The sequence below is a fragment of the Lutjanus erythropterus genome, chromosome 21, assembly GCF_056507025.1.
Source record: "Lutjanus erythropterus isolate fLutEry1 chromosome 21, fLutEry1.hap2, whole genome shotgun sequence".
NCBI classification, from domain to species: Eukaryota; Metazoa; Chordata; class Actinopteri; order Lutjaniformes; family Lutjanidae; genus Lutjanus; species Lutjanus erythropterus.
In genome coordinates, this window is record NC_139337.1 from 14,351,990 (window position 1) to 14,364,546 (window position 12,557).

Below are 12,557 nucleotides of genomic sequence, written 5' to 3' on the forward strand. Positions count from 1 at the left end.
AGGCATCATCAGTCGCACCACTAACAATGTGCTTCCAATTAAGAGCAGCCAGTGATCACAGCGGAGGATTTGTACAAACACAGAGGACTAAAGTGACAGAGAAACAGAGAGGAGATAAGAAGGCAACTGTGTGAGGAGACAGTCAAGTCTTGCATAAAATTTGAGATGAGAGCAGTAAATAAGAACGATGAGAGCAAGATTGGAGCAAGAGAGGAACCATGTAGTTTATTGCTGGGTTTAGAGAGCATGGCAGCTTGGCTTTGACACTAATGACTGTAATTATACACATGCTGATTGGGTTAGGCCGCTAATTACACACATCCATGTTTGTGTGTAAACACAGGAACACATGTTTACACAGGCGTCATGCCAAGGGCTCAGCGCATCGCTGCCTCCTCACATTGGGCGCATAAATCTCACACAGTTGTCTCAGCAGCGGTGATGTTTCATGATCTGCTGAAGACCACATTAGCATCGAGGAAAGAGTTTAAATCATGTGAAGAATCTGTGGAGATGTGACGCCTTGGATTTTATGCAGCTGGAGCTGTTTTTTCCATTGCTGTAGCAATGGAACCTCGTGGAATTTATCTTTTAAAAGTCATTTACAATTTGAAGGATCAAAGGAAATTTCAGCATTTCTTCTTATTAATGTTCTTTGTATCATCATCATGGTGTGAAATTAAAAGATTCGGAGGGGTCAGTTGCAATTATGTTCAGTATATGAATGTCATTTTCAGGAAATGAGGTTTCTTTAAAAAAAAGTGCTTGCATTGGCCAAGCTTTAATTAGATAGTTGGTTAATAGGCAGTGATTCAGATTAGGCTCTGTCAGCTGCAGTATGTATGGAATTGTTTTCATAGGAATTGTCATGCTTTATTTTCTGTTTGTGCAAAATCAGTATTTAAATATATTTTTTTGTATTCATCATTAATTTATGGGAAAACGGATTGATTAACAGGGCTAAACAGTAATGTTGGGGGCAGCTGGGTCAGAAATCCCAAATTTTTACTTCCCCCTGTAGAAATTGTTTTATTTATTAGCATTATCAAATAACAACAAAGTCAAATCATATTTAATCTAGACCTGCAACAATCCATAAAGTGTCAGAAAGTAGTGAAAAAAATGTCCATCTCAGTCAAAGTCCAAGGTTTAGGTCTTTAAATTTCTCATTTTGTCGACCCAAAACCCAAAGATATTCAGTTTAATATAATAAACAAAGAGAAATACTATAACAATTAATTGATTACCACTTGTTGGGTTACAGTTACAGATATACTTGTCTGATGTGGCGTTATGCTTGCCCAGAGCAAGTCCTTATCATTGAGCCCAGGTTTGACTAATCAGTCACTTGATTGTGTCTCTTAATACTGCTCATGAGCAAATATTGCACATCAGGGTTTCATTGAAAGTGGTTTTGTTTTTTATTGTTTAGAAAATTGTGTGTTTTAGCTATTTGTTGTAACTCAAGTTTGTATTATTGTGTTTTTAGAAAAAACGAAAGAGAATTCTCAGCCATGAGACTGTGGTGAATAGTAGAGTGGGTAGCATTTTTATGCAGTGGTGTTACTGTCATTCTTGTTTATGTTGCTGTTGTCTCTCAGTTGAGGTTACCCATAGATGGTTACAAATGCATGGAAGCTGAACGGCTTCACTAATGAATCTCATAAACTTTTCAGACAAAAATGTCAGTTCACATATTAGCATCTCCCTCAAATGTCCCCTCAGATGTTAAATGTTTTAAGTTTGGCTAATAGGGCCAAAAGTTTGTGTGTGTGTGTGTGTGTGTCAGCTCACCCACATCTACAGAAACAATGATGCCATTTATTAGCGTCTCGAGGAGCGCGCGTCTTCTCAACTGAAGCAAAACGGGACCGTCTTTCCATCCGCTGCTCTGATAGAAAATCCCAGCTTGCTCTTTTACAAGAAAATTAACATTGGGGAGGTACAGTGGTACTTTAATGGGCTAAGAAGTCTTCAATAAAGTATTTAGAAGGGTTTTTTTTCCGAATGCTAACTGGACAGGTTCACTGGGGCATGAAAGAAAGAGCGTAAAGCGGGGGCAGCAAGCTCTTCAGCCCGTACAGAGCACCATTATCCACCGTCGTTAATTTAATAGACATTCCTTAAGTCAGCCCTGGGTCTGAAGATAGCAGACCCTAACATTTGTTTGTCATTTCCCAAAACGTTTTTAATAAACAGTTAAAATCTTAAATGGCTTCTTGTACTCTTAATGTTCCCTGGCTGCGGTTGCGTTCGTTTTGTTTTTGTAATTTTTTTTTTCCAGTTTTATATGTGCTTTCATATATAATTTAATGATTCCTGGAACCCATTTGCTCACCCATCTTTGAGTTTAGTAATAAGTTATAATGAAGATGGTTATAATGAAGAAGATGTACGCCAACTTCTTTATGCCCCAGATTTCGAGGACATTTGATTGAAACTGTTTTGTCTGCAAATGCATATCAGTGTGCAAAAAATACTAGAGTTTAAAATTTGACCATGACAGGAGCAAGTGTCTACTTTTTATAGCACACATGAGCCAGAGTCAAGCAGCTAGCTGTCAGTCAGAGATCCACCTATACTTTGTTAGATTTTGTCAGAGATGTACTGGTGTTATACTCAAAAATAGAAAGGTATTCAACACATCTATCAAACACGAAACGCAACAGAGAGAAGATTCATGCACCCCTAAAGCAAAAGCAAGTGTGATGCAGAGAGCATTTACAAGAGCCATGGTCAGTTGGAATTCATTGCATATTGTTCAAGAGAATACTTAAGTTGACTTATCTTCAGATATTTAAGAAACCATGAAGAATGGTGTGTGTGTGTGTGTGTGTAAACTAGGAAAATGGCATAAGAACTAAAATGTAAACCTGGGTCCGAGTAGAAATTCCCCTTGCAGAGAAAATGAAATGTATCTTAGCACCTTATTTTCTTAGAAGTGCATAAGTATATAATTTAAATGAAAAATCTGCAATATGTTTACTGTAGTAAGTCAGTAAAATGACCATGGTATATCATCAGAGATTAAGAAAACATGCCAAGTTGAGATATTTGCTTCTCTGACATCAAGGCTACAGCTCTGGTGTTCTCCTTTGAAATTTCTATCCCAGCCTGTAACTTGTGTTATTCTTTGTTCAGTGACTGCCTGCCAGACTCCATTAACATATTGCTCAATTTAACCAATATAAACATGTACTCCCTCTCAAAGATAATTAGTGAGTTTTCATGACTCATAAACAGGCTTTCATTTGGCGAACAATTGGGATTAGTTTGAATGATACTAACCATGAAATGGGCAAACAAAAACAGTCGCTCCAGCCCGGATTGGAAATTTCAAGGGAGGACAGCATGACTGCAGTGTTGTTGTCGGAAAAGCGAGTATTTCAATTTAGCATGTTTCCTTAATTTCTGATGATATAGCGTGGTCACTTTATTTATCACAGTAAATATATGACATATCTCTCCTTTAATTTCTCATTATTTCCTCTTGCACATGTACGTTTCAGCATGGAAAAGCAGGGTTGTGTGGCTCTAAACCTCAGCAAAATCGAGGACATGCAGACCAGACTGCGATGCAACCTGGAGGCCATTGGAATGCTAAATCAACAAGTAAGAGCACGCACACATGCACAGTCAGGTATACACACACACACACACCAGGTCCTGGCAGTCCTTTTACCCGACAGATACAAACACACACCCACACACCAGCCCACCTGCTGTTGAGCTCACACAGAAGAGGAAGCTTTCATGCGTCCAACTTCAAACACACACGCGCACTTACACACAGGCGCACACAGACATCCATTTCCTCTTCCTACGATAAAAGTGAAAAGTCGGCAGCGGGGTGGGGGCGTGTGTGCAGCGTGGGGAAGGGGGGACAAATCGTATCGGGAAAAAGCAGTGACGTTTCTTTCCACTGGTAAATGATTTCCCTTTCATGAAACTGAGAGAGGGATGTATATCAATACAGCCGCGCTGATCTCTCCATGACAGCGTAGGGAAATGGCCCGCTGTGATAAAACAATGTGGGGGGAAAAACACAGAGGAATATTCTGAGGAAAAGCTGACATTTTTTACTGTGTTGAACTTCACAAGAGTCAACAAATCACCAAAGGAGAGACGAATCAAAAGTACTCCTCAGCCCCCTCAGTTCTCCAAAACTCCAGGGCCTGGGGAACGGCTCACCCGACTTTTGTTAGTCTGCCGAATGGCCCGCTGATTGACGGGCTACGACGAAAGCTGGGACTTGTTGAAGTTTTTAATGCAGTGTTGTTTCAGCGTAAAGCAAATGGCATTAGCTGCATGCATGAGATGGTGAAGGAAGGTGGAGCAGAGGAGGAGAGAAAGAGAGGTATTGTTTAGCAGGTCAGGTGTGTAATAGCACCTCTTAATCTCTAGTGTGAATCATTACACGTATCGATCCAACATGGACAGTCTGCACACACACAAACATACAAGCACAGATGGAAAGGATGGGATATAGACAGTTCATTTAAACAAGGCTATTCCCTTCACTGTCCACTGGATGTACACACACACACACACACACACACACAGTAAAGAAGCTGAACATCTCAGTTTATCTATGTGAAAGGCGTCGGGTTATAAATCAGGTCTGTGTCTCTGCTTTAGATCAGTCTCATTTACTCATAGTCACAAGGCGCATATTAACACTGTGGATACAACACACGCACGCATGATTTCCATCCAACTGTCAAGCGAATTTCACGCAAACTTTTGAAATGTCACACAGAATTAGACGCGAATTAAGTGATTTCCCATCATCTGGGATGAAGATGAACATCAGCGGAAAAAAGCTGAGATTCTTTCAAGACTTGATTAGCATTAGGAAAGCTGTTATTGTGCTTTAGTGTCAGATAATGTCCAGGTTGTTTCATGCTTTCATGAAAAGATGAAAAAGAGATGCGATGAGCCAATATTCCAGCACAATCCTCCACCACAAGCAGCTGCAGCGGGTGATGGATTGACAAGTATTGCATAGTGTTTACAAACTTCAAAAAATTGTGTTCAGGGTTCTTACAGGTGCTTGAAATTTTTATTGCTTTTTTTATACTTAAAGATGCAGTAGTCATTACACATAGCAATGAAATGACATAACAACATAAAACAGCAAGTACAAGTAATCTGTATCTTCCCACCTTTTCCAGCACTCCCTCCCCACCTTCATCCATCTGATGATGTCTGGAAGTAATGGGTGACACATACATTATGAAAGTAGGGAAAGAAGAGCTATATCAAATAATGAAAAACCAAAAAACTAACAAACATTTATTTTGTAATTACATTACTTTTATAGTAAATCTCTATCTGATTGAATAGTTTGCTTTTTAGGTAAAGAAATAAAATAAGACTTTGCTCAAGCCTTACTTGCCAGGTTATATAGGAAGAAGTCTACACTGTGAAAAAAAGAAAACTTGAAACTTTAAATTTCAAGCAACTTACTTAATAATTAATAGTTAATGTTTTATTGACATAATTTACTTTTTTCTTTAGATTAACATGAAAATTGATGATAATGTAATATTTTCAACAAAAGATCATTTCAGAACTTAAATATACGTATATGGTGAATTCAGTGTTGCCTTGAAATTGAGTTTTTGAGTTGAATCAAGCTCAAACTTCTAAGTTCTGAAATAAACTTTTAAAAAAAAGTTTTGCCAAACTATAATCTTTTCTAAGATAATTTAATTCTCCTCTTTAGATAAACTTGAATCTTTGAATTTTAGACATCCCCAAAAATCTATTATTGAAATTATTAAATATTATTCACAGTGAGCTGTGAAGTTGATTTGCCATTATTTGAGATTTCTAAAAGTCTTCAAAAACTTTTATTTATATATTCATTTATTTAGTTTATCTTAAGAGTTTGAGCTGGACTTTTCCTTTTTACAGTGTACACCAGCAGAGCCAAAACCTCACTGAAAAATAACCAAATTCAAAAACTTTTTTGCCGACAAGAAGAAATTTCCCCAAAGTTTGCTGTCTCTGTTCAGTTTTTCTCTGGCTCAGTAATTTTCACAATTCTTATTAAAACACTTGAATGGAGACCCGGCTTTATAAAAGTGCAAACACACTCATGTACCAGCAATAAAACACCCCCCTCCGTGCCTTTCTGTCTGTCTCTTTCTTTCTTTTCCCCTACTTATACACATCCTTTTCATCCAAACATATGCACACCAGTTCACCCCGCTGTATGTGAAGGTTGAGGAGACAAGCTGTGATTTTTAATTTCACCCCCCTCCCTCGCAATTAGTAAAGCATCCAGAGCATCCAAAGACGGGGAAAATTAAACAAGTCCCCTTGAATATACGGTTAATTATAAATGTCAACCTCAGTGTTTTTCATCTGGAAATTCTATTGCTTTTGGCATCACATAAAATGAACACATTGTGGGATGTTTGCCTGTTGAAGATAGCAAATACTCTTTAAGCGTCTTAGGATGGTTTTGACACATCGACATGTCATTGGCTCTTCGAGGGTTAAGCCTAAGACCTCGCTATTCCTAGTCATCAGATGTAATACATTTGCTCAGATTTATGGATGGTGTGTGTGTGTGTGTGTGTGTGTGTGTGTGTGTGTGTGTGTGTGTGTGTGTGTGTGTGTGTGTGCGCGTGCATGATGTCTGGAAGGGTAATGTTAGCAGAACGGTCCGGAAATGTGTCTGTCTCATCTCCGTTTGTGTTTTTCTCTCTCCCTAACACACACGCACACGTTTGCACACACACACTCGTACGCACACACATGGCCAGACATGTCAATGTGACATCATTCTTTAACCGCAGCTTTCACACAGACACACACACACACACACTAAAAAACAGATGTGGATGAGTGCAACTGTCATTACCCGACGTGTCTCTTTGTCTCCCTGTCCTTTAATTTCTTATTTTACTCTTCCTCACAGCTAAAAATACATAATTTCAAATCTTTTATTCTCTTTTATCTGTCTTATTACAATTTTTAGACTGGCACGTTTTGCATATAATTACCACGCTGTACAACAAATGTAAATGCTTTTTTTTTTTTTTTTTTTTTTTAGCATTTAAAGCCATGTTTTAACTCACACTCCTCCCTTGCCTTTACCCAAATGTCCTTGTCAAAAAATAAAACACCCTCAATTTGGCTAGTCTGTAATTGTGTTTCGGGGAGCCCAATCATGTTCTGACGATGTGCGATTTGTTTTGTGTCACGGATGATTTTGTGTCAAATCGACCTCTAATGATCGCTCAAATTGGTTGTTTTCATGTAGAAATTCACACCGTCGCATGACTCCCACTTGCAACCATTTCAAACTGTGAGCACAATGCTCTCCCGAAACCCCCGTCGCAATTTTTCCATTTGCATTTCTGTTTCAACAGGCATGAAAGTAGCTGTGAAAGATGAATTAAGCACATAATGGGGTGTCAGCTACTTCATCAGTGTGATAGCTGTTGACTTTTGATGGTTGATATTTATTGGTGACTTCAAATGTTTGTTTTTTTTTAATTTGGTTGATTTAACGAAATGAATGTGATGTTAAAAACTTCCTTGAAACTTCCCCAAAAATTGACACTTCCTCCATCAGTCTGTTTCACGGTCACAAATGAAGATCAAAACTGGTCAAAAATGTTGTTCTTCTCTTTGTCTTCCTTTGTGCATGTCTCTGTCTTCCTCTCTCCAGTTAAACGCCCTCAGCGGGGAGAATAAGCGCTTGCGTAGGCAGCTGGAGGAGGAGAGGTCCATGCGACTGCTTCCTCCTCCCACCTCCCAGCAGCGCTCCTCCATCCACCTCCCCGTCTCCCTCAGTGCCCGCCCACCTCCTTCCTCCACCTCCCTACCCTCATCCCTACGCCTCCCTCATCCCCTGAGCCTGGACGCAGCGACGGGGGACGTTGACGGGATTCTCGCCCGGGCCAAGCAGAGCAGAGCCGGGCTGGAGAGACCAGGTGAGTCCCAGGCTTTGGGTGAAGCGCTCCGGATTAGGCCGACCGCGACTGTCTCCCTGAAAGACGCCTGGTCTGGGAGGACAAGCAGGGATCTGACCAAATGAAGCCCCCTGAAGACTTTGACCTGTCATGACTTTTTGACCCCCAGATCCTCACCGGGGAGTGTGCGCAGTATGAGGTTAATGTCCTGCAGGTCAAAGTCAAGTCCCAGGGTACTCTTTGCCTGAGGCCAGCCTCCAGAACCAGCGAATGATGGAATTTAATCAAATCGTCCAAAAATCAACTCACTGCTACTGTGCAATGAAGACATTTATTCCAAGAGAATATTCACATTTTTTATAGAATAAAAACTCACACTCTTTACTTTTAATTGAAAAATAGCAATTGATTGCATCCTCAAAATGTTAATAACCTTAATAACTTAATAATAACCATTATTAATGAATAGTAAATTGATAATTAATTAACTTAAGTTATTAGTTATTTCACTGTTAACAAACAATATTAATGCTACTACAAGGAGTCATTAAGTTGTAATGAAACACCTCTATATGACCTACATAAGCAAACAAGACCATCCGCGAGATGGTCGGATATTTCTATATAGTTGTTTTTAATGGCTGCCACCAGGTCAGATTCTTGAAATCAGATTAAATGAGCCTATGTTGACATTTTCACAGGCAAAGGCTCAGTGAGTAGCATGTTAGCCAGTGAAAAAGAAGCAGGAGCAGAATTTTATTCAGATAATTTTATTTTTGAATAGTTAATATGTTTGTAAACCATCTCTAAACATTATTTGGTTGCTATTATAAAGTTGCTACGTAACACTATATACATACATACTGTATGTGATCATGTAGGAGTCCTACACATACAAAACTAACTCTAAAGGGGGACCTACAGCATCATAACATGAAGCGCAGAGTCATAGACCGAGCTGCTTTGTTTGATGAGTTGGGAGTAAGAACATGTTGCCTATAAACATCATGTGGCTCATTATTGTAAAGTTCAACTGATGTTTGTAATACTTTGTAAATAGTTAATATATACCATGTAGTGCATCTATCATCATTATAAGTTGCAACTGGTGTTTATAAAACTGCTATTACCTCATAAATGGTTTATAAATCATATATACACATTATTTAAATCTTTGTTAACAGTAATATAACTTTTACCTTAAGTTTAACTATCAATTCGCTATTTATTTAACATGGTTATTATAAAGTGTTACCCATTAGCCATTACTTCCTCAAATAATGGTCTTGTTTTGCGACAAAACTGTAGCACTAAGCACTGAAGTATTTTTGTGTCCGCACTTATTTGAAAATTCCAGCACTTCTGAGAAACTATAATTAATTTAATTCAATTTAAATGAGCTGAACAGAACAAGTGACTAACTGCGAATTCTTTAGTGTTGATGAATGTGTCTCCCACTGAAGAGAAGCTTTGGACGACCGAGGGACGGCACATCATCAGTATCCACAGACATACCTCAGATGTCGATGCGAGTGGCTGTAGCACAGTCTCTGATTACGCTGCAGCTGTGCGCCATGTGTCCTGCATCTACTGTGGTGAAGGAGGCTGTGTGTCTTCATGCGCGAGTGCATTATGTGTCTGCGTGCTCCTGTCTCTCTGTAAATGCCTGTGGGTGAGTGTGTGCTTGAATGTTTTATTATCATAGATGTTTTATATTTTAGTTTTATATTTTAAGAAGTATTTATTGATTTTTCTCTGTCGCTGTGTTTAAGCCCCCTGTGTTGTAAAGACGGGAAAATAAAAACAGATACATTTGTAAGCGGTCGCACTTTTCTCCACATTTTTATTTCATCTGTCAATTTGCCAATAATATCTTATTCCTGCCAGTTGGATGTGTGTAACAGCAAGCGGGCAATAATACCACTTAACAATGCATAATTAGGCATCCTTACAATTGTTGAAACAGGTAAGAACATTTCTAAGCAGCAAAACCTTTTTATAAATTATCTTAAATGTGTTTTTGTAGCCAGGACGATGGCACACTCATGTCATATTGACTTACTGTCTTTCCATGTGCATCTACAGGTGACTCATGGCTCTTTTTATAGTGGCTGAACAAGAGCACCGCTCATTCACACAAGCAGAGACGAGGAAAAGAAGCATGCAAATATCCGAACTTAAACAGAAGGAGCACTATTATACTGTGATAATGAGAATTCCGGGGTAAAGCAGGTCTCAGGCCACGATTGGCTTCCACATCTTGCCATTCTCTCACACTGTCTCCCCCACTCACACTCCCCCACCTATCTTTCAAACCCCCTTCTTTTTTTTTTTTTTATCCTTCATTGGTTCTGTACATACATAGCTGTTGTATAGCCGGTCAGGATGTCGTACATTTTAATGATTTCGAGCAGAACTGCATGTCCTTGTTAGCTTGGTTTTCCTCATTTGCCATGTCACACTCAAAAATACCCTTCTTTTATGTGCAAACACACATGTGTGCACCCACTCACACATCTACACGCATTTATATCCTTTGACAAACACACACACACTCGCACAAACGGCACAGTCATTAAAAATGAAACCACAGGCTTTTTGAAAACTCCCAGGACTGAGGGAAAAGTCAGCGGCGCAGCGGTGAAAAGAGTCCCCCTGGAAACAATGAGGAGAATGATCATTTGTTGTTCTTGAAAACCCGGTGAGGTTTCACAGAGGTTAAGCTTCCCTTTGATGTGTTTTTAACTCGTTTCAGCTCTGTGGAGGGATTAGTCAGCCTCTCACACACACAAACACAAATGCACACATTCGCGCACACACAAGCACATACAGGCTCTTAATTTCCACACCATGAGCTCTTCTCTCACAAAGGCAGAAAAGCACAGAACAGGCTCCTTCCTAACCTAATTTCATCAAATGAGAGTGGGTGGTACTTCACTGCTGTATGTGTGGTCCCTTGGAAATCTGTGGTAAACCAGCAAAATATTGCAAGTCAGTATTTTCTTTTTATTCCAAATTAGCGTCAGGCTGTTTGTGAACAGTGTGGGCCCTCAACCACGAGAGACGGAGAAAGAGAGACAGAGTAGCTGTTGATCATCACAGCACCCATTACAGTGTTTACGAGGCATTATTTGATCCCTATTTCAAGATACAAATGATTGGGGTGCTCGTGCCCTTGATGTGTGTGTGTGTGTGTGTGTGTGTGTGTGTGTGTGTGTGTGTGTGTGTGTGTGTGTGTTTGTTTGTTATCAGCTCCAGTCTGGGCTTTCCTGTAGGTCTGTGTGTGGTTGCCCATGCTAATAATCACACAAAAAGCCTGCGTTCATAGGCAGTGTCGTCAGGAGCTCTGCAACAAATACTGTTTGCAAATTATTCTTAGTGTTTGTTTTGACCACGTACTTGGAGTAACAGATGGGTAGAGATACACTGTACCTTGGCAATTCACAAAGACGATTCGTAATAATGATAGTAATAATAATACAACTTTTATTGCATGTAACAGGGTTCACACAAAGCCTTTAACATTTGGAAAATGTGTTTTTTTTTATTAACCATTATGATTTCAAGGTTATACTTACTGAAAAACGCTTGATTCTTCAACATTAATCTGGTGTTTCATCTTCACAATCATTCATGTAAACCAAAAGTCTTATCGTTTTTTTTAAATGGAACATTTCTGTCATCATATTTTTCTTTTTAAGATTATTTTTTGGGCTTTTTGCCTTTATTTGATAGGTGGCAGCTGAAGATACGAAAGGGAAGTTGGTAGAGAGCGAGAGAGGGGATGACACGCAACAAATGGGCCGCAGATGGGAGTTGAACCAAGCCGCCGCAGAGGAGTGATAGCCTCAGTACATGAGGCACATGAGCTACAGGGGCACCCCATGTCATCATGTTTTTCATTCATAGCTAGGTAGGTCCTCTGTTCCCAAATATTAAATAACCTTGATCCAAACGTACAATCGAAGTTAATATGAACAGCAAACAAAGCAACAATATACACTGATCGGTGTGGGTATGTAACTTAGATATGATGATTTAGGAAGCTTGAAAATGTTTGAAACATGCTTAACTCTTACAAAGAAAAAGCTGCATGAACCCTGCTATTTGCAGTAAGGTTCTTACAGACACTCAAATGAAGCAAATTTTCATTCTCAATCTGATTTTATTTGTTTTTCTTGAACTAAAAGCGTTAATCAAAAAAACTGAAGTTTTTCTTGTTTGTGACATCAACAAAATGGCTGTGGAGCACTTATAGTAAGGGTAAAAATTAAAATTAGCATTTGAGAAACCTACACAAGTAAAGGTTAAAAAGTACCAGGTTCATAAATTAATCAAACTACTAGTAAAGTTAATCCAACTCTAAAGTTAATTAATTAATTATAATTAATTTATAATTTAATTATAATTAAAAAAAATATATAATATAATTAATTTTACAGTTGACACTTTGTTAGGTTAACTGCATAAAGCACGCAAATTAAAAAGCCCAACCGACCACTAGAGACTAGATCAACAACATCAAAGATTAACATTACAAATGAAAAATTAACATAGCTAATGTTAGCTAGCCAACTACATTTTCACCTACAGTATATGCAGTTTATCTATAATATGTAACTTTTC

General features: G+C 38.8%; 1 protein-coding gene across 1 annotated transcript in view; it reads left to right on the forward strand.

The window, feature by feature from the left end:
• LOC146307411 (uncharacterized) overlaps positions 1 to 8,490 on the forward strand; it is a 130,185-nt gene extending 121,695 nt beyond the window's left edge. The window contains exons 28-29 of the mRNA XM_084710395.1: positions 3,510 to 3,612; positions 7,688 to 8,490. Of these exons, the coding sequence (XP_084566521.1) occupies positions 3,510 to 3,612; positions 7,688 to 8,056 (472 nt within the window). The 3' untranslated portion in view covers positions 8,057 to 8,490. The remainder of the gene's footprint in view (positions 1 to 3,509; positions 3,613 to 7,687) is intronic.
• The last annotated feature ends 4,067 nt before the right edge of the window (positions 8,491 to 12,557 follow it).